General features: G+C 53.8%; 3 protein-coding genes across 8 annotated transcripts in view; all 3 read left to right on the forward strand.

Annotated features, from left to right (window-relative positions):
- Nucleotides 1-10,011, forward strand: part of LOC127033375 (zinc finger protein 420-like) — a 43,008-nt gene extending 32,997 nt beyond the window's left edge. The window contains exon 6 of the mRNA XM_050921412.1: nucleotides 8,804-10,011. Within this exon, the coding sequence (XP_050777369.1) occupies nucleotides 8,804-10,011 (1,208 nt within the window). The remainder of the gene's footprint in view (nucleotides 1-8,803) is intronic.
- On the forward strand, nucleotides 4,490-20,256 carry LOC127033334 (zinc finger protein 239-like). 6 transcript variants are annotated; one of them, XM_050921354.1, is made up of 3 exons: nucleotides 4,490-4,607; nucleotides 6,919-7,041; nucleotides 17,891-20,256. In XM_050921354.1, the coding sequence occupies exons 2-3, from the start codon at nucleotides 7,008-7,010 to the stop codon at nucleotides 18,838-18,840; spliced, it is 984 nt and encodes a 327-aa protein (XP_050777311.1). In that variant the 5' UTR covers nucleotides 4,490-4,607; nucleotides 6,919-7,007; the 3' UTR covers nucleotides 18,841-20,256. The 6 variants fall into 6 exon arrangements, with proteins under 6 accessions (XP_050777311.1, XP_050777317.1, XP_050777316.1 ...); XM_050921360.1 differs by lacking the exons at nucleotides 4,490-4,607; nucleotides 6,919-7,041 and adding an exon at nucleotides 10,076-10,152 and having other exon boundaries at nucleotides 17,894-20,256; XM_050921359.1 differs by lacking the exons at nucleotides 4,490-4,607; nucleotides 6,919-7,041 and adding an exon at nucleotides 10,088-10,152.
- Nucleotides 15,846-21,260, forward strand: part of LOC127033326 (zinc finger protein 239-like) — a 156,146-nt gene continuing 150,731 nt past the window's right edge. The window contains exon 1 of the mRNA XM_050921336.1: nucleotides 15,846-16,029. The gene's annotated coding sequence lies outside the window, so the exon portion shown is untranslated. The remainder of the gene's footprint in view (nucleotides 16,030-21,260) is intronic.

Consider the following 21,260-nt stretch of genomic DNA (forward strand, 5'->3'; position numbering starts at 1 on the left):
GAACGCTGAGGAGGGGGAACAGGGGTGGAGTGAAAGTCGCAGCCCGAGAGGCAGAGACTGAACTGGGGAAGGATGTTACTGCCTGATCCCGGCAGTGATGAGAAATACTGTCAGGACAGGGAGAGCATGGAAGCTGGAATATACAGAGCTGAGGAGCCTGAGAACCAAGCAATGTCCTATGAGTGTCAGGTGAGGACATCTCTGATTTCTGTGCATGATGCCCCAAGGGAAGGGATGCAGAGGGTGTGGGGTGGGGGCATCCCCGGATTCCTGGGAGGAAGAGGCTAAGAAGCCACCTGGCCTGAAGCCAGGCTGACCTCTAATACCGAAGCAGAGGGCAATGGAGTTGGTCACTGGTCACCCTCTCCCCATCTGCCGCAGCACCTGCGTGGGGGCAACGGAGACTCTCGTCCACGTTGGCCCCACACAAACCAGGCATGTCCCGTGGTAAATAAAAGCCTCAGCTGGGATTGGAGATGCTGCCTCTGTACATTCGCCTTGTTCTCTAGCTCGGATTGAGCTGCACTCACTGGGTCTCTTGAAGTATGTGTGGCTGTGATGGGATACCAGGATCTCTCATGCATTCTCCTGTTTTCTACCAGCTGCAAAATGGCGCTCTGTTTTGGTGAGTGCAGGAGCCAGGGGCAGCAATTTGCCAGGCTGGGTGTTGGGCAGGGTGTCTTTTATTTCTTGCTTTAAAACAATAAAGTAGAATTCAGTTTCTCAGACTCCTAGAGTCCTTTGGTTGAATAATGAGTGGGAAAAATGGCCCGGAATGGAGGCAGAGGCTGGCGGGGGAGCCTTTTTGAGCTGTTGTTTCCCCAAATAGAAATTGGGATACAAAGAAAGGTACAATAAAAGCTTTGTTATCCAGCATGTTGGGGGAATGGGGGTGCTGGTAAGTCAAAAATTCTGGTTAACTAAGAGGAAGGGAGTTCGGGTACGGGAGGGGGCTCAGGGGGCTGGGGTATGGGAGAGGATGGGGTTGGGGATCTGGGAGGGAGTTTGGGTGTGGGAGGGGGCTCGGGGTAGGGGGTTGGGGCATGGGAGGGAGTGCAGAGTGCCGGATCCAGGCAGCGCTCATCTCGGGCAGCTCCCCACAAGCGGCAGCATGTCCCTGCTGCTCCTAGGCAGAGCTGCGGCTACGTGGCTCTGCACACAGCCTCCACCCACAGGTGCCGCCCCCGCAGTTCTCGGCCAATGGGAGCTGCAGAGCCAGCACTTAGGGCAGGGCAGGGCAGTGCACAAAGCCCCCAGGGCTATTCCTCTGCCTCGCAGCAGGGAAATGGGAGCTTCCAGGGTGCCACACAGAGCCGGGTAGGGAGCCTGCCGGCGCTGCGGCAACCAGACTACAGTATAAACCAGACTTTCAACGAAGATCAGAAATGCCAGTTTACAGAGCTGTCCGCTTGGTAAAGTGCCGGACAACAGCGCTTTTACTATATTTTTGTAAACTGGAAAAAGTCTTCTACAGCGTTAACCCTCAGGGCTATTGTACAGAAAACCCGGTATGAAGGTATTTTTTTCTTTTTTAATCTCTTTCCAATGTAGCTTATGCCGGAGAGTTTCCGTGCGACACACACATGGAATGCACACAGCACCGACCGTAGCGTAAAGCGTTGCAAACCGTATTTGAAATATTCACCAATAAGGCTACAAATTGGTCGCGGATTCTGTGATTTTAGGTGACTGCAACTTCAGCCCCGGGCAGCGGGACTTGGCCGCCAGCTGCCAGCCCCAGAAGCAGACTTCTGTGGTTTATTTATCACCCATGACCTTCCCGTGATTTTTACTAAAAGTGCCTGTGACAAAATCTTAGCCTTACTCATGAATACATTTTAAAGAAAATCTACCGCTGTTCCTTATACAGACTTCCCCCCGCCCCTCACCCCATTACACACATTGCACAGGTTTTCAACACAATATTTGCACGACTTTACTTTGGCACAAGTGGGTCAGCGCATTGCCCTTTGATCTTATTTCAGACACGTTTTCTCAGGCCTTTTCATCCTTGCTGCAACCAAAGTGCCTTGTCCGCTGCTGTGTTTTTACTTTAGAATAGCGCCTACAGTGGGGGTTCTCAAACTGGGGGGCGGGACCCCTCAGGGGGTCGCGAGGTTATTACAAGGTAGGGGTCGCAAGCTGTCAGCCTCCAATCTAAACCCTGCTTTGCCTCCAGCATTTGTAATGGTGTTAAATATATAAACAAGTGTTTTTAATTTATAAGGGGGTGTTGCACTCAGGGGATCACCAGTAGAAAACTTTGAGAACCACTGGCCTATACCTTAGTTATCCTGCGGTTAACAAACAAACAAAATCCACCCATTCTTAGCAGGGGAGGGAAAGCCTCGGAGCTGGATTCACAAGAGGACAGGGGCATCATGATGCCTAGGATCACAACGCTTAGCTTTTAGGCATGTAGAAAGTCTCGGGAATGCCACTGCGCCGGAGTTAGGTGCACAGGGGAGAGAGAGGCGCTCCAGAATGGAATCCACAAAAGCCAGCACGCCTGGTGGGGACCCGCCTCAGCCAGCCCATGGAAGATGCCAACCAGAGGAGGGGGTGCTAAGATCCACCCAGCACAGAGCTCAGCGCCTAAGTCCCTGTGGCAGGTAGGCAGCTACCTCTGCCTGGCAAGCCATGAACGGGAATCTTCTTCTGGAATCAGGCAAGGTAACTGCTTCTTGGGAGAATGAGCTAGGCAAGCACCTGACTATACACAAAACAGCTGCAGGAAAAAGTGATGGTGGCCCATCTCGTAACTTTTAGCCCAAGGAATAAACTTGTGTTATACAAAAATTGAACAACGTAAGAATGATCTGACTGGGTCAGACCAAAGGTCCATCTAGCCCAGTGTCCTGTCTTCTGACTGTGGCCAATGCCAGGTGCCCCAAAGGGAATGAACAGAACAGGGAATCATCAAGTGATCCATCCAACTATTCAGAGTTTCATTGATTAGTTGCTATTAAAAAGATACATATTCAATAGCATGGCGACATCTGTCTGCACCGTGTTAACGAAGGTGAATGATGAAGTGCTGAGAGTAATAAAAATAATATTTTAAAATAAATAATGATACTCCATTTGCAGTGGCTTACACGAAAGGGAGTCCAATAGGATGGCCAACCCTCCAAGATTGTCCTGGAGTCACCAGGAATTAAAGAGGAATCTTTACAGATTACGGCATGCGATGACACCTCCAGGAATCCATCCACCCAAACTTGGCAACCCTACAGGGCAACTCAAGCCATCAGAGAACGCTAAATAAGACAAATGTGTGACCTGGTTTGAGGTTTTATGCAGACACAGCTGATGAGTCTTTCAAACACCAAAAATATGTACAACAATTACGATTTTTTTTGAGGAGGTTGATGTCAGATATTTCACTGAATCAAGTCTCTTTTAGCAGCTTTGTTCATCATATCTGATAGATAGGAGCTGGCAACAAGCTGCACTGGTGCTGTTTTGAAAACATCCCTGGGAAGCAGGCGCTGAGATGTCCCAGCCTGGGGGAGGAGAAGAAAAAGCCCCTCTGCCCCCTATTTTTGCAACCACTGCAGCTGGCTCCTCTTCCATACAGGGCTGGATTTAGGGGCAGGAGACTAGCTAGGGTCCCAGGCTTGTGGGGGGATGGGCATGCAGATTTACAGATCCTAGCGTGCAAATGTGCATCGAAGTTGTGAAATGGGCTACAGAGGCCGTAAAAATAAGGTATTCAAAAGTTTAACCAATGGTAGGGGCGGGCACTGAAGACACTCCTCACCTGGGTTTTCCCCCCTCTGCCACTGCCTGGCGGTGCCTCTACCCTACTCCTACCCCATGCCCCTGATTTTGCCCCCTCTCCTACCCCTGCCTCCAGCTGTTCGCCCCACCTGTGCAGTCAGTTTGAGCCTGACGCAGACTCTGCCCATCGCTCCCCCTCCGATCTGCCCCCTTTTAGCCCTTGAGACCAGAGGGAAGCTCATGGCCATCCCAAGGCAGGGCAGTGGCTTCCCCAGCTTCAGCAGTATTTACTGGGAATCCTCAGCCAAGGGGACCAGCTGTCCCGATCTTAGGGGCTTTAGGGCGACCAGACAGCAAGTGTGAAAAATCAGGACGGGGGTTGGGGGTAATAGGAGCCTATATAAGAAAAAGACCGAAAAATTGGGACTGTCCCTATAAAATCGGGACATCTGGTCACCGAAAGGGGCTTTGTCTTATATAGGGAACTATATCCCTCCTCAAAAAAAGGACAACAGCTGATGAACCCTCCCCATCTCAGTTCTAGGAGGGACCCAGCCAGATTCCTTCTCTCTCCCTTTTAACTACAAGGACCTGCCCAGAGAATCCCACCCCACAGCCCATGTCAAGAACTGGTTCCTCTGCACTGGCTCCAGGAATGCTTGGTTGCTGGGTGAATTCCTGATTCCCTGCACTGGCCAGTTTGCAAGAGCCCAGAGCCTCCCTGGCTGCTGCAGCTGTGAGAGGTGAATATGGAAGAGTAACATTCCTGCTACTCCCGCAAGAGACTCTCCCAGTGCCCCAGGACATCCCATACTGGGAAGACAGAGGTTCCCTTCCACAAGAGCCAAGGACCCCGGCCAGAGAGGGCACTGGTTGGAGGGAAGGTAAGAAACAACACCCCTCCCCCGCAACAGGGACCCATGTTTCTGGCCTACAGCCTGTCTGCTGGGTTACCCCGATCCTGCTGGCTGAAGGTGCTGCAGAATCTAGCCACACCCTTAATCTGCGCAAAACGTGTGGGTGTTGCAACCCTCCACAGTGCATGATCTACACCCGTATTAACACTCAGGGCTTATCTGAGCCATTATTTGCACTAACTGGCTTTGGGTTACTGCAGGGTCAGCAAATGCCAGGCAAAAAGGACCACAACCGACCCACAAGAGGTCCCGGGGCTCTGAACGGCCCATCCCAGAGGCGCCGGGGCCCTGAAGTGCCAGGCCCGGAGGTGCCGGGGCTCTGAACTGCCAGCCCAGCGGTGCCTGGCCGGCCCAGAGGTGCCGGGGCTCAGCCCCGGCAATCCTTGGCCCAAGTGAAGCCCTGCTTGGGATTCAATAGCCAGAGTCCCTGCAAGGGCCGGTGGGGAGGGACCCCAGGGGTTTGCTTGTCTCTCCGGGGGAGGGGAAAGGGGGAGGCCCGGGAAAGCGGCTTCGTTGGCTTTGCCAGCAGAGGGCTCTGGGTTTGGCTCGGGGAGAGGAGGCCGGTGTTTGTCTCTCTCTGCTCAGATCAGACACCAAGGATTGAATTTCCTGGGTCAGGTGCTGCCTCCATTGTGCGCCGGGAGCCCGGGCTGAGCCGCTGCCGCTCCGCGGCGGGGTCCGTGCGGGGGAGCCCGGCACTAACCCCCCTCCCCGCCCCGGGCTGTGCCCGCCCCAGCCCCGAGCCGCAGCCTGTAGGTGAGGGGGGGCCCGGGGGAAGGGCCGGGGCCGGGCAGGAAAGTGACTCTGCACAAGCGGCCCCATCTGTGCTCCCCGTGGGTCTGCGGGTCCCGGAGCTCCCCCCCGCCCCCAGGAGGAGGCGAGGGATCTGGTTATCGCTCACCGGAGTCGATCCGGATCTGATCCAGATCTCCCCCGCGGAGGAAGAGGGGGAAGGAGGCAGAAAAGAAGCAAGGGTGGGGGCGGGGGCAAATTGGAAGCGGTTCAAAGTTCCCAGCCCTGCCCAGATCCATTCACTGCAGCACCCCAGGCAGAGCTGACTTTCCTGGGAACAAGGCGAGGACCGGAGAGGAAAAGCCAGGTCCTGTCCCGCCTGAGTCCCCGGGGGCTGCCAGGGTGGGATCCCCCCAAAGCGGCTCCTTTGATTCTGCTCTTTGCTGGGATAAAGCGACCCGGGGTCGGGGTGGGACATGGAGTCAGGTCCCTTTTGCAACCTCCCCAGTCGCCCTGGCAGGCTGCAGAATAACGTAAGAGCGGCCACAGTGGATCAGACCCAAAGGTCCCATCTAGCCCAGTATCTTGTCTTCCGACAGTGGCCAGTGCCAGGTGCCCCAGGGGAATGAACAGAGCAGGGAATCATCAAGGGATCCGTCCCCTGTTGCCCATTCCCAGCTTCTGGCCATCAGGCTAGCTAGGGACACCCAGGCAGGGATCGCTCCGGATTGTCCCCACTAGCCCTTCTGGGAGATGGGCTGTGATGGTGCAGCCTGCTCAGGTTGGGGATTTCCAGTAGAGTGACCAGATGTCCCGATTTCATAGGGACAGTCCTGATTTTTGGGTCTTTTTCTTATATAGGCTCCTATTCCCCTCTCCCCCCATTTCCTGGTCCAAATTTTCACATTTGCTGTCTGGTCACCCTAATTTCCAGGGAGCTGCTGCTGGGTCTGTACTAGAAGTGGAAGAGTAGGAAATGCAGTGGGGGTGGGGGAGGACGGGGTGTGATGAACCTGCTGGGTCCCTGCTGTTCAGTTCTGGGGGCCTGATTTTCAAAACAGACCCATTGGGATGTGGGGTGGAAATTCCCCCATTTCTGGAACAACGCCCCCCATGGACAGGCTGGGAAAATTGACCAGACACCCGGCCTGAGCCAGCTAGCCGGAGGCTGCTCTGGAATATGAAGGGGACACCCAGCGGAGAGGCCCCGTTCCTTCCAGCCAGCTGCCGGGAATGGAGAGGGGGGTGGGATTCCTGTCCCAGGTCCCTGCTCTGTGGCTCTGTCTCCCATATTAGCCCTTGGCTAGTAGGTGTGTGATAAACGGGAAGGCCCCTGCCCTCCTCCATGTGCTGGGTGAGACAGGGAGCTCTCTCCTTCTCCCCACTCACGGCAGCTTCCTGGCTGCTCTGAGCAGGGTGGGGGTGGGATTCTGCTGCTCTGTCTTCCCAGAGCTTCGAGTTCTTATTTTTTTCTCCTCTCCCCCTGTGACTAGTGGGATTGTGGCTGAGGTAGCAGGTGGCAAGCTGGAGATTTTTGTTGTTTCAGGGTTTGGTGGCCTTTGAGAAGGTGGCTGTTTCACCCCAGGGCAGTGGGCTCTGCTGGACCCCACTCAGAGAGCCCTCTACAGGGACGTCATGCAGGAGAACTATGAGACGGTGACCTCACTGGGTAAGTCTTCCCGTCCCCTCAGTTATTATTTCTGCTCAGGTTCTTCCCTAGTCTGTTAGATTTCAGGGGACTGGGTCCCAAGATCCTCAGATCCAAAGTGAGAGAGACTTTCATTTACACACCCACACCTCCGTAAGCAGGAAGATGTGTTGATTACTTATACTGTGTGTTTACACTCGAGCCTGCTGGGTGCTTACCAAGCCCTCATGAAGGACAGTCTCTGCTCCGAGCTGCTCACAACCTAAGGCAGTGGTGGGCAAATGTTTTGGGCCGAGGGCCACATCTGGGTATGGAAATTGTATGGCAGGCTGGAATGCTCAGGAAATTGGGGGTTGGGATGTGGGAGAGGGTGAGGGCTCTGGCTGGGAGTGCAGGCCCTGGGGTGGGGCTCGGGATGAGAGGTTGGAGGTGCAGGAGGGTGCTCCAGGCTGGAACCGAGGGGGGGTGGGAGGGGGACCAAGGCTGGGGCAGGGGCATGAGAGGGGGGCAGGGGTGCAGGCCCTGGGCAGTGCTTGCCTCAAGGAGCTTCTGGAAGCAGCAGCATGTCCTTCTCTGGCTCCTACGCGGCAGCATGGCCAGGCGGCTCTGCACCCTGCCCCGTCCACAGGCGCTGTCCCTGCAGCTCCCATTGGCCGTGGTTCCCGGCCTATAGGAGCTGCATGGGTGGCACTTGGGGCGGGGCAGCATGCAGACCCTCTTGGCTGCCCGGCTTGTAGAAGCCAGAAGGAGGACATAATGCTGCTTCTGGGAGCCGCACCCCTGATACTGCTCCCCAGCTGGAGCACCGGACCCACGCAAGACCCAGGCCCCACTCCCCGGCAGGAGTTTGAGGGCTGGATTAAAATGTATGAAGGGCAAGATGCGACCCCTGGGCTGTAGTTTGCTCACCCCTGACCTAAGGCATCCAGGGCCAGTGCTTCCATTTAGGCGACCACCTAGCGCCAGGATTTGGGAGGGCGGCAGACTGCTCTGGTGGAGCATCTGCAGGCACGCCTGCGGCAGGTCCACCGGAACCGCGGGACCAGCGGACTGTCCACAGGGACGCCTGTAGCAGGTCCACCAGAGCTGCGGAACCAGTGGACCGTCCGCAGGAACGCCTGCGGGAGGTCCACCGGAGCCGTGGGACTGGCGAGCCGGCCCTGTGCCTAGGGCACCAAAAACCCTCGCACTGCTCCTGAAGGCATCTAATAATTAAAACAACCTGCATTTGAGAAGAGAAGCGTAGGAGTCAAAACTGGCTAACCAGGTGCCAGTTGGACCCATGAGAACCCTGAGTGGTCAGGGAGTTTACAGACATTAATGGTCCAGAATCTCTCAGATCCCGGCCTGTATCAGTTCAGCATCCTTGATCCTCCTAGGCCGGGGGAAATGTCTATCCCAGGTTTCTCAATCTCCCCAAAAGTTATTGCGTTGGGTTTGCTCTCTTTGCTGTTCCCCCTTTTCCCTAGCACAGGGAATAACTCACCTCCGGATTCTCTCTGTCTCTCCGTCCTTGCAGGTGATGGGGTGGCGGGTGAGACTGAACCTCAGCGGGAAGGTCTTGAGCAAATGGAACCACAGGGGGCGTTATCGGAAAGCTCTGAAGGGAACGTTTGCTGGAGTTCTGTGCAGGGGAAAACCTGGGAGAGTCAGTGCAGGTCAAAGAGGGAGCAGGGATATGAGCCTGGGAAAAAAGTGGGTGAACCAATTCATGGAGTGGGAGGAGGCCAGGAGCTCAAAGAACCCTCTGCCCAGCAGAGGATCCCCATGAGAGAGAGAAAAAACACATGCACAGAATGTGGGAAGAGCTTCCTTAAGAACGCACACCTCGTTGCGCACTGGAGGATCCACACGGGAGAAAAACCCTATCAGTGCCTTGAATGTGGGAAAAGCTTCAATCAGCGCTCCCACCTTGTGGTGCATCAGCGAATCCACACCAAAGAGAGACCCTATAAATGCGGCGAATGCGGGACAAGCTTTGGTCACAGCTCCCACCTTATCGTGCATCAGAGGAACCACAAGGGGGAGAGACCCTATAAATGCCTTGAGTGCGGAAAAAGCTTCACTCAGAGCTCGAGCCTGAATGTGCATCAGAGAACCCACTCCGGAGACGAACCCCATAAATGCCTTGACTGTGGGAAAAGCTTCGATTACCAATCGCACCTTATGGTGCACCAGAAGATCCACACGGGGGAGAAACCCCATAAATGCTTCGTCTGTGGCGCGAGCTTCGTTCACAAATCAAACCTGAACGCGTACCAGAGAATCCACAAGAGAGAGAGACCTTACGAATGCCTCGACTGTGGGAGAACATTCAAATCCAGATCAAACCTTAGCAGGCATGAGAAACAACACACCGGAGAGAAATCCTATACGTGCGCTGAGTGTGGGGAGTGGTTTGTTGAGAACTCCAGCCTTATTAAACATCAGAGAACCCACACGGGGGAAAAACCCTATAAATGCTTTGAATGTGGGAAAAGTTTCAACTGGAGCTCAAACCTGGTTGCACATCAGAGAACGCACACCGGCGAGAGACCGTATAAATGCTTGGACTGCGGGAAAAGCTTCAATCAGAGCTCAAACCTCTTTCAACATCAGAGGATCCACATGGGAGACAAACTCTATAAATGCTCCGACTGTGGGAAAAGTTTCATTCAGAGCTCCGTTCTTATCACGCATCGGCGGATCCACACAGGAGAAAGGCCCTACCAGTGCCTCGATTGTTGGAAGACGTTCAATCAGAGTTCGGAACTGATTTCACACCGGCGAATCCACACGGGGGAGAGGCCGTATGGCTGCCTTGTCTGTGGGAAAAATTTCATCTGGAGCTCAGTGCTTACTGCGTATCAGAGGATTCACACCGGAGAAAAACCTTATGAGTGCACCAGCTGTGGGAAAAGTTTTAGCCGGAGCTCCACCCTTGCCAGACACCAGAGGCTGCACGCTGGACAGAATCCCTTGAATGTGGAAGAAGCATCAGCTGGGCTCTGATGGTCTCATGCATCAGCAACTCAACATAGGGAAGAGACCTCTTAAACACCTTTAGCAGGGAAAATCCTTCAGATGGCGCGAATGCCATATTGGACATCAGAGACTCCTCCACACTGGAGGGAAAATTGTATCAGTGCCCAGGTTAGGGCTGGCTATAGTTTAAAAAACCCAACATTTCTTCATTCCCACACACATCAGGGGCGTTTGGCTCCCAAGGATCCAGCTGCCCATCTCTGGGGTGAGGATCCAGCAGCAGCCGAGCAGCAGCTGGTCAGTGACCCTCTGGCTCTGCCTGGTCTCAGCAAACCCCAGGCAGAGGAGGAGAAGCCCCGATCAGCCCCTCCTCCTGCAGCCCTGGCTGTTGAGCTGATGGGCCACAGATGGGGAAGGGAGAGAGAGAAACTTCTCCAGCTGCTCCCTCTGCCTGGCTGAAGTTCCTATCTCTCCCTTCCCCTCTGAGCCGGGATCCTCCTGCCATGGAGATGAGGAGAAGGACACTTGGGCCACGCCCCACCTTCACTCTAGACCCCTGGGCCCACCTCCCATCTTCCACCAACCCCTGGGCTGGGCTGCCCCACTGTTCCCTGCAGGGGGAGTGTCTCTGGGGGCTGGTAACCCCTCCCCTCCCCGAATCTGCCAGGTTTCTGGGGAATCAACCGTTAAGGGACCGGGGGGGGGGGTGTTGGGCAGGGAACTGGGGGATTGAATGATTGAGGCTGGGGGAGATGGGAGTGAAAGGGGGCTGGGGGCTGGGGTTATTGAACATTTGGGGATCATGGGATAAGAGGGGAAGGGTGCGGTTAGGGAGGTCCTGTCTCCAATCATTAACTCCTCTTCCTCTTTCCTCTGCCCACATTCACAAATTCAGAGGGACTGATTTTCACTGGGCCTCCGGTGGGGGACTTTAAAAAGCCTAGAGTCTAGGACAGGGCCGGCTCCAGGCACCAGCGCAGCAAGCAGGTGCTTGGGGCGGCCAAGGGGAAGGGGCGGCACGTCCGGCTCTTTGGCGGCAATTCGGCGGCAGGTCTCTCAGTCCCTCTCTGAGGGAAGGACCTGCCACCGAAGAATGAAGCGGTGGGGTAGAGTTGCTGCCAAAGTGCCGCTGATTGCGACTATTTTTTCGCTGCTTGGGGCGGCAAAAACGCTGGAGCCAGCCCTGGTCTAGGAATCCCACCTGAGTCCTAGAAGTGTCGAGCTCCGAGGGTCTGTCTGGACTAGGAAAAGCGGTCTGGGTTAGCTAGCTTCTTTCCTGGTAACCCGGACCACGCTTCCGCTTCTTTGCCTAGTCCCAACTCATTCGGAGCCACTCATGTTCCTAGTTTCAGTTTCCAAGTTTCCCCTCCAGGGAGAGATTGGCTGCGTCCCGGCTAGTCTCAGCTCTCTCCCGCTTCTCCTGAAAAGCAGTGGGGTGGTTTTTTTTTACTCTGTGGGTTTTGTTTGTCAATATATTTATAACACCTAATGACCCAGATTATAAAAGAGTTGGAGCTGGGATGGAAGGTATGCTGGGATGTTTCAGCCTCCGTGTTAGGAGAGGGAGAGGAGATGAACTGAAAGGATTCCTGTCCTGTTCCTCAAAGGTGTTACGGCTCCTAACTGAACTCAGCCTGCCCGCATCAGCATCATGATTCCGCTCGCCACAGAATTCAGACCCTGGAGCGTTTATCCTCCTCTTTAAGGCGTGTCTACACTACAAAGATAAGTCGACTTCCGTTAGGTCGACTTACAGCCACTGCATGAATTACTGCTGTGGTGCACATCCACACTACCCTCCTTGGACTGGTGGTGCGCGTCCTCACCGGGAGCGCTTCCCCCAGCTGAAGAGGGGCAGTGTGGGGGACTGACAATCGGGGCTCTCCGTCCCCTGCAGCTCCCCACCGGGAGCCCAGCTGCCCCCCGGGGCTTCTTACCTCCGGCGGGGAGCTCTATGCCCAGAATCTGAGGGGCCTCTTGAGCCCAGAGCAGCTCTTTAACCCTTGCCTCACCAGTGTGGGGTTCATACTCCTTGTTACAGGCTGGCTGGTGCCTGGAGGAAGCGGGTTCAGCAGTGTACCAGGCTGGGGCTGAAAGGCACCGTGCTGAAGTGAGCTCTGTGGGAGCGGGGGGGATTTGGCTTTTTATTTCTTGCTTGTAGAATTTAATTTCTCAAACTCCTGGATTCCTCTGCCTTGAATAATGAATAAAAATGGCTTTTTAATGCAGAGGTTTTCAAAATTGGGGGGTACACCATCCTGGGGGAGCAGACTGTATTCTGGAGGGGGGTGCGAGAAGCGTTGGGGGGGCAAAAACCTTGCGTGCATTTTACCCACAGCCGTGAATACCTAGCAAAGCTCATTCCTCAAGACCTATCAGGTCCTCGGGTGGCGCTGTGTGTTTTGACTCGAGCTCTCGCTTGTGCGTTCTGACCGATTTCGGTTAAGCTTGTAGAGCATTATACAAAGTGGTTACCATAGGTACGGTGCTGCGTCGCAGCCTGCGCATTTAATTGTAAGCACGGACCAAAATCCTAGTTTTGCGTTTGCTCTTATTGCAAGAAACCGTTGGCTTGTTTGTGCCAGGTGTGACCTTGCCCACCCTCCAGCCCCAGACCCCCTCCTTCTTCATGCTCTAGCTCCCAGCTTCCCTGTGCCAAGGGGCTGACCCTGGGGCTGTGCTGCCTGGCACTCCAGAACTGAGGCCGCGCTGCCTGCCTTCCCAGTGCCCTGTGTGTGTGGGGGGGTGGGCTGGAGTCATGCCTGCTGCTCTGGGGCTGGGGCTATGCTGCTCGGTGCTCAGCGCTACCTGCAGCTCCTGGGGTGGGCTCCAGCGGAGGGGGGGGGAGAAGGGGCGGGGTCTCAGGTGGAAGGAGTGGGGCTGGGAGCTCGTCTCACCGAGCTGGCGGTTCACACACTGCCCATGTACCCCTAGGGGTACCCAGAGGTCTGGGGCAGGGCGGGCGGGAACAGGACATGTCAACCCATCTAGATATTTGCCTAGTATTACAACAGGCTCCATAAAAAGCACTAGCAAAGTCAGTGCAAACTAAAATTTCACGCAGACAGTGACTTGTTTATACTGCTCTACAGACCGTGCACTGAAATAATAATAATTAGAGGGTATAAATGAGAAAGTCACTAATTGGTCAGTACTAGTGGCTGTGACACTTCTGTATTTTCCTGGTGGGTTGTGTAAGCAAGTGGTTCTGAAGTGAGGTGAAACTCGGGGGCTCGCGAGGCAAAGCAGCCTCCTGGAAGGGGTGCAGTAGTCTGGAAAGCTTGAGAACCACTGGTGTAGACAGGCCAATGCAGCCCCCACCAGAGGGCTCGTGATCACACTGGAAGGGGAGCTCTGGTCCCTCTTTCCCGCCTCAGCATGTCAGGGCCTGAGCTTCCTGAGTCACAGCGTGAGCCTTGAGCTGAGAGACAGAGATGCTGCTGTTCCCCAGCGGGGTCTGTGCGGGGGAGAGACAGGCACTAATCCCCCTCTGTGAACCAGCCCTGGGTCTGCCAACACCAGCTCCCGAGCCAGAGCCTGCAGGTGATGGGGAGAGACCTGGGGGAAAGACCAAACGGGGGGAATCAGGCTGGGAAAACAGCATGGAGGGACCATAAGGGGATGGGGGTTGTCCTTTGTCTCTCAGATTTGCTTGTTGGGAAGGGAAAGGGACAGAAAGGAGACAGTGATGGTGGGGATAGGAGAGAGGGGAGGGCAGAGAGAGTGACCCAAAGGACAAGGGAGAGTGTGTTATGTTACACAGACAAGGTGGGGGAGGTGATCTCTTTTGTTGGACTGACTTCAGCTGGTGAAAGAGACACGCTGCCGAGCTTACAGAAAGCTTCCGTACGAGGAGGAGTGAGAAAGACTGAGACTGTTCAGCTTAGGAAAAAGCTGTCTATAGAGGTCTATAAAATCATGATTGGTATGGAGACAGTGAATAGAGAAACCTTATTCAGCACTTCATGTCACACAAGAACCGGGGAAGGAGGGGTCACCCGGTGAACTGAATAGGCAGCAGGTTTAAAACAAACAAAAGGAAGTATTTCGCGCAGTCAATCTGTGGAACTTCTTGCCAGAGGATGTTGCGAAGGCCAAAACTATAACAGGGTTAAAAAAAAAATTAGATAAGTTCCTGGAGGATAGGCCCATCAATGGCTATTAGCCAGGATGGGGAGGGATGCAACTCTATGCTTTGAGTGACCCTAATCTCTGCTTGCCAGAAGCTGGGAATGGGCGACAGGGGATGGATCACTTGATGATCACCTGTTCTGTTCATTCCCTCTGGGCACCTGGCATTGGCCACTGTCGGAAGACAGGACACTGGGCTGGATGGACCATTGCTCTGATCCAGTGTGGCCAGTTTTATGTTCTTTGAGGTTAAAGGTGATTTGTGTGCTTACCAGATTGCAGGGCTCAGTGAGACCCACGTTTTCCCTGAATTCTGGAATTGCTCAGCTGTGGTGCTGGAAAGAGATCACAGAACATCCAGACTAAGGGAGCCATGGCTTCACGTTGAATGTAGGACAGGGCTGGTGGGAGGCGTGAAAGGGCCACGAAGACCACCTGGCATGAAGTGTAAAGCAGAATTGAGCACACACAGCGTATGTCTACACTGCATTGCAACCCCAGGTTTTGGGCGTCCACACTGCATTGGCAACCTGGGTTTACAATGGCCGGCCTGGGCTTGCCACATCAGTTATGAAAGTAAAAAAATGGCTCGATCCCTGACCCCGGTCCCTCTTTCATTACAAATTAAGCCCTGCCTGCAGCATCCCTGGGTAGACTGCCTTTCCTGGGACCAGGAGGAGCAGAGAGAGGAGAAGCCACTTCTTGTTTCGGCCAAAACCCCTCACTGCTGGGGGGGCACACTGCCCTTGGGGACTGTTCCAGGGGGCACAGGCACCAACTTTTTTCTACACCGATGGGTGCTTGCACCCCCGGCCCTGCCCCCACCCTGACTCCACCCCTGTCCCAAAGTCCCCGCCCTAACTCCGCCCCTCCCTGTCCCTATTGGACCCCTCCCCAAATCCCCGCCCTGGCCCCGCCTCCTCCTCCAAACTGTTTCGCGGTGCAAATGCTGGGAGGGAGGGGGGAGAAGCAGGACGCGGCAACGCGCTCAGGGGAGGAGGTGGAGGTGGAGTGGAGGCAAGGGAGCTGCTGGTGGCTGCAGGGCACCCACCAATTTTTCCCCTGTGGGTGCTCCAGCCCCGGACCACCCACAGAGTCGGCGCCTATGCCAGGGGGAATCCCCCAAAGTGGCTCCTCTGCTGCTGCTCTTTTCTAGCATCTGGCTCCGAGACACTGTTCCTGGAAGGGTTTTAAAGGGTCTCAGTGGGGTTACTCTTGCTGGGGGGGGGGGCAGGCCTACGCTGGCATAAAATGACTGAGAGTTTTCCCAGCCTGCCAGAGTCTGAATATCGGTCTGCAGGGAAAGAGCCGGGGAGGCTTCCGGTCTCGCCCTGCCAGGCTGCAGAATAACAGCCCTGTTTCTCTCCCGGGAAATGGCTGCAGCAGAGCTCATGCAGGTAGAGGGATTTTAAGGGAGCTGCAGGATGGGTTTCTGCTAGTGCAGGAGAGGCAGGAAGCGAGAACGGGGGAAGACAGGCTGGGCCTACCCTGCTGGGCCCTGGTTAATCTGGGGCTTGTTTTTCCAAAGGAGGCCCATTGGGTGGGAGGAATTCGCCCATTTCTGGAACAGGAAACAACCCCCCTGGGCAGGGCTGGGAAGGAAAACTTAACAGATCCCTGGTGCTGCAGCCTGAACCTACCAGCCGGAGGCTGCTCTGGAATATGAAGGGGGCACCCAGCGGTGAGGCCCAGGGGAGAGGCCCCATCCCCTCACCACCAGCTGCTGGGAGTTAGGAGGGGGTTGGGATTCCTGTCCCTGGATCCTGCTCCGGATCTCCATCTCCTGTGCCAGCCTCTGGCTAGTGGGTGTATGATAAACAGGAAGGCTCCTGCTCTCCTCCCGTGGGAATGTAGCTGGGGCAGCAGGTGCTGAGTGGGGGACTCTTGTGTCAGATGCCGGTGACCTTCGAGGAGGTGGCTGTGTATTTCACCCAGGGGCAGGGGCTCTGCTGGACCCCGCTCAGAGAGCCCTCTACAGGGACGTCATACAGGAGAACCATGAGATGGTGACCTCGCCGGATAAGGGATTCCCCTGTCTTCGGTTATTGGAAGCTAGAGGAGGGAGGTCTGTGATGTGGCTTGTGGTCCCTTAGATTTCAAGGCTCCAGTGTCCCCAGATCCAGTGTGAGAGAGACTTTACTCTTTGCCTTCTTCCATGAGGTCAGGAAGTCAGAAATACAATGGAGAGGATTATTCATTCCCATCCCAACAGCTTTCAAGGGGGCGGAAGCAGCACGTTGACCTGTCTGTATTATATCTCACTCACACACACAATCCCTGTCCCTCTCCCTTCCTGGGACTAGCTCCATCTGTGAGGAGGGCTTTGGAGACTGAGGAAAAGGCGGGGACTGAATGTCAGCAAATCCCCTAGATTGCCTAGATCCTGGAAGCCCCCCCTCCAGACATCTGCCTCTCCCAAGGGGGATCAGTAACCATGTTCCTGTCCATTCAGAGTCCATGTCCCCCACAGCCCAGCACAGGGCCAGGTTAAAATCAAGGCATGTTCTTTGTAACACATCCAACCTCTTCCAATGCTTGACACACCCTGATCATGCCTGATTTCCCCCCTCCCCCTTCCCAAGCCTGATCTGATCTCCCAGCTGAAATGAGGGGAAGAGCCCTGGGTCCTGGATACCCAGGCCTCCAAGGAAAGGGAGATCCCAACAGATGCCCATGCTGGTGAGTTGTCAATTAAATTGCTGCAAAAACCATCTGTTGAGTGAAGGGAGAAGCTGGGACTCCCACCAATGTGTTGTGAGCGAATTGTTCCAGTTCTGCCTCAGATCACCCAGGTGAGGGTTGAATCTAGATTATAGAATCATAGGATTGGAAGGGACCTTGAGAGGTCATCTAGTCCAGTCCCCTGCACTCATTACAGGACTAAATATTATCTAGACCATCCCTGACGGGTTTGTCTAACCTGCTCTTAAAATTCTCCAATGATTTCACCACCTCCCTAGTTAATTTATTCCAGGGCTTAACCACCCTGATAGGAAGTTTTTCCTAATGTCCAACCCAAACCTCCCTTGTTGCAATTTAAGCCCATTGCTTCTTCTCCTGTCCTCAAAGGTTAATGAGAACAATTTTTCTCCCTCCTCCTTGTGACACATTTTTATGTATTTGAAAACTGTTATCATATCTCCTCAGTCTTCTCTTTTTCCAGACTTAACAAATCCAGTTTTTTCAACCTTCCCTCATAGGTCCTGTTTTCTAGACTTTTCATCATTTTTGTTGCTCTCCTCTGGACTTTCTCCAATTTGTCCACATCTTTCCTGAAGTGTGGCCCCGTGAACTGAACACACTACTCCAGCTGAGGCCGTATCAGCGTGGAGTAGAACGGAAGAATTACTTCTCATGTCTTGCTTACAACTCTCCTGCTAATACACACCAGCATGATGTTTGTATGTATCCTCGTGGTGGTTTTCACTTATGGTTTCCCACCCGATGTCACCGACAGCTGGCATGAGCTTGCTATCTGGATCTGGTACTCCACCATCCACCATAACTGGATTATTCCTCCTCATCTTCCAAGCATGCCTGGAGTCTCTTTGTAGTCTCCATGCCTGGAAGGTGAGAAGGAACAACCCACCTGATCATGGAGCATCAGATGTCCACTTCAGAAATGAGGAATTACAGAGGCTAATAGAATTTTACCTTTCTCAGTCTCCCCAACAGTTACTGTGCTGTGTTTCTCCTCTTTGATCTTCCCCTTTCTTTCCTTCCACCATGGCACAGCGAATAACCCATCTCTGATTCTCTCTTCCTCTGTTTCCAGCAGGTGATGGGAGAATGAGTAAGAACAAGGAGGAAAATTCTCAGCAGGAAGCGGCTGAGGAAGTGAAACTGCGCAAAACTTTATCAGGAAGATCCAAAGGGAATTTTTTCCAGATTCATGAGCAGGGAAAAGCCTGGGAGATACCACACAAGTCAGAGAAGTGGCAGGGAAACCAGGCAGGGAAGAAAGTAGGTAAAACCACTAATTGTAAAGGAAATGGCAAGGACCTCGAGGAAACCGCAGCCCAGCAGAGAATCCACAGAGATGGGAGAAAAAATACATGCACCAAATGCGGGAAAAGCTTCAGTCGTAGCTCAAACCTTGTTTCCCATTGGAGAATCCACACAGGGGAGAGGCCGTATAAATGTAGCGAGTGCGGGAAAAGCTTCAATCAGAGCTCTAACCTTATTTCCCATCAGAGAATTCACACGGGAGAGAGACCCTATAAATGTCTGGACTGTGGGGAAAACTTCAACCAGAGCTCAGACCTCATCACACATCAGAGACTGCACACGGGAGAGAAACCATATAAATGTATTAGGTGTGGGAAAACCTTCAATCAGAGCTCAAATCTGATTTCACATCAGCGAATTCACACTCGAGAGAGGCCCTATAAATGCCTGGAGTGTGCCGAAAGTTTTGACTGGAGCACCCAACTTATTAGACACCAGCTAATCCACACAGGAGACAGACCCTATAAATGCCTGGACTGTGGGAAAAGCTTTAGTGACAGCTCAGCCCTTATTACGCATCAGCGAACCCACACGGGAGAGAAACCCTATAAATGCCTCGAGTGCGGGAAAAGCTTCAACCAGAGCTCCACCCTGATTAGACACAAGAGGACTCACACGGGAGAAAAGCCCTATAAATGCTCAGACTGTGGGAAACGTTTCAGTCAGAGCTCGAACCTAATTACGCATCAGAGACTCCACTCAGGAGAGAAACGTTGAATGTGGGTGATGCTTCAGTTGGAATTCGATCACATTCGCCAACAGCAAATTCAGACAGGGAAGAGAGCTCATAAATGTCCTTAGCGTGGAAAAGATTTCAGCTGGAGCAAACACTATACTGGACATTAGCAACTCCAGCAGAGTTGAACCTGAGCTGTTAGTGGCCCTCTGGTCATAGGCACTGACTCCATGGGTGCTCCGGGGCTGGAGCACCCACAGGGAAAAATTGGTGGGTGCAGCTCCCCGTCCCACCCTCCTGCCCCAGCTCACCTTCGCCTCCTCCCCTGGGCACACCGCATGCCAGCTTTTCCCCTCTGGCTCCCAATGCTTGTGCCGCAAAACAGCTGATTCACGCAGCAAGCGCTGGAAAGGAGGGGGAATGCCGTGCGCTAGGGGAAGAGGCGGAGCCGAGGTGGGGATTTGGGGAAGGGATCCAATAGGGGCAGTGAGGGGGCAGAGTTGGGGTGGGGACTTTGGGGAAGGAATTGGAATAGGGGTGGGGAAAGGGTGGAGTCAGGGCCGGGCCAGGAGTGGGGGGCCATGAGCACTCACTGGCACCCGGAAAAGTTGGGGCCTATGCCTCTGGCATCCCATGACTGCTTTTGCATCATGCGTTGATTTCCTTGAGCCTAAATCAGACTCAGGAGGGCTGGAAATGAAAGTGTCACAGATCTGGAGGGGGAATTCCAATGAATCCCAAATCTCATGTGTGATCCGTCTCAGCTTAAGTTCCAGTTTCCATCTTGCGGTAAAGCAGCCTGCCGGGTATTTTCCTGCCAAACTCTGGGTGTGTGCAGATGGGAAGGTGTTTTTTTTTTCTCATGCTGATGATGCTAAAGTTCTGTAAATAACATCGCTGAATAATGAGGCATAAAGCGAAGGCAGTTTAGCTGGTTTAGAAGAGAACATGGGGAAACCTGTTCTCCTGAATTTGTGTCAACTGAAGATGCTCCAAAATTTCACATTATCTAAACCTGAACATGCATTCGAACTCCCTGTATTCTGGTTTTCTCTTTCCTGAAGGCTGTTTTGTCACATACTTGGGTATCAGTTTTTGTTTGAATGGGGAGTGGAGTGGGGGGGGGGGAGAGTTACATAGTTTTATTGTGGAAATTTATGACTCAAAGGATGACTTGGCACAATATCCCTTCATTATTTTTGCGTTTTCGTCCCTCTCTGCCATGAGATTTTAATATTGGTTGAACAGTTCATCCATTAGTTACTAATAACCGATTTTCAAGTAACTGCTGACACAAACACTGGTGGGCACATGCGAAAGTCACGGAGAGGCAGAGCCTGAAAAGAGGAAAGGAAGGTAACTGGCTGATCCCAGGGGTGAGGTGAGAGACAGGTAGGAGGGGGAGAACATCGGAGGTGGGGGATACAGATCTAGGAAGCTGCAGGGTTTGCTCCTGAGATCCACTGCACTGCGGCTAGAAAGAGACAGGAAGTATCTTAGAAGTTTTAAGTGACTTTGTCACGTTCTCCAAAGGGAATGACGGGGTGACCGCCAGATTCCTGAAAGGATGAAGCTGAGCAGAGCCAAGAAAGAAGCCAGGGATGGCAACAGGCCAGGCGAGCCCTGAATCCAGGCTGGTCCCCGTCACTGAGGCCAGCGGGCAGTAAGGACCCTGACAGTTCTGGTCACCCCTTCCCTAGCTACCGTAGTGTCTTGCATGGGGACGATGGAGACTCTGTCCACCCCACTCGCCCGGGATGTCCGCAGGGGGGATAAAAGCTTCTGCTGGGATTGAAGATGCCGACACGTCTGTAAATTCACCCCATTCTCTGACTCCTGTTAAACAGCCCTCTGGATTTCCTGCTCCTGGAGCAGCTGTTTATGGGACTGAATCAGCATCGCTCACGGATTCTCTGCACTTTCCCAAAGTTGCTGTCGCCGGCATCTGCAGGAAGCGGGAGCAGCAGGGTGCTGGGATGGGACACTGGGCTGAGCTGGGCCCTGGGTGGTAGGCGGGCTTAGCTTTTATTTCTTGCTTTGAAATAATAAAGTAGAATTTACATTCTCAAACTCCCAGAGTCCTTTGCCATGGATAATGACTAAAAACAGCCTTTAAGGGACACAAAGGGCATCTGGAGGGGTATTTCCCCAGCCCTGAGCCCCATGGATTGCAGATTAGGCAGCTGCCAACTCAGTGAGTTTTCAGATTTGTCTCTAGGTGTGTAGGGAGACTCTTGGCTCAGAGGAAATCCCTTCCGGCAGTCATTTCTCAGTCGCTGGCCTCCTGCGAGAGGAGCGCCGATCAGCCTGTGGAGCGACCGTAGGGACAAATGATTGGGCAAACAAAGAGGGCTATTTGTAGGGGGAGGCACAAATCCCGCCACTCTCTTTTTCCAACCCCAATGACGTATGTCAGTGGAGGGGGGGGGGGTGTTGCCCCTTTCCCTCTGTAAGCGTCTGT

The sequence above is a fragment of the Gopherus flavomarginatus genome, chromosome 12, assembly GCF_025201925.1.
Source record: "Gopherus flavomarginatus isolate rGopFla2 chromosome 12, rGopFla2.mat.asm, whole genome shotgun sequence".
Classification (NCBI taxonomy): Eukaryota; Metazoa; Chordata; order Testudines; family Testudinidae; genus Gopherus; species Gopherus flavomarginatus.

Coding starts and splice junctions, on each gene's coding strand:
- LOC127033334 (XM_050921354.1), top strand. CDS start 7,008: ATGCAGGAGAACTATGAGACGGTGACCTCACTGG. Junction 7,042..17,890: donor TGAGACGGTGACCTCACTGG/GTAAGTCTTCCC, acceptor CTCTGTTTCCAG/CAGGTGATGGGAGAATGAGT.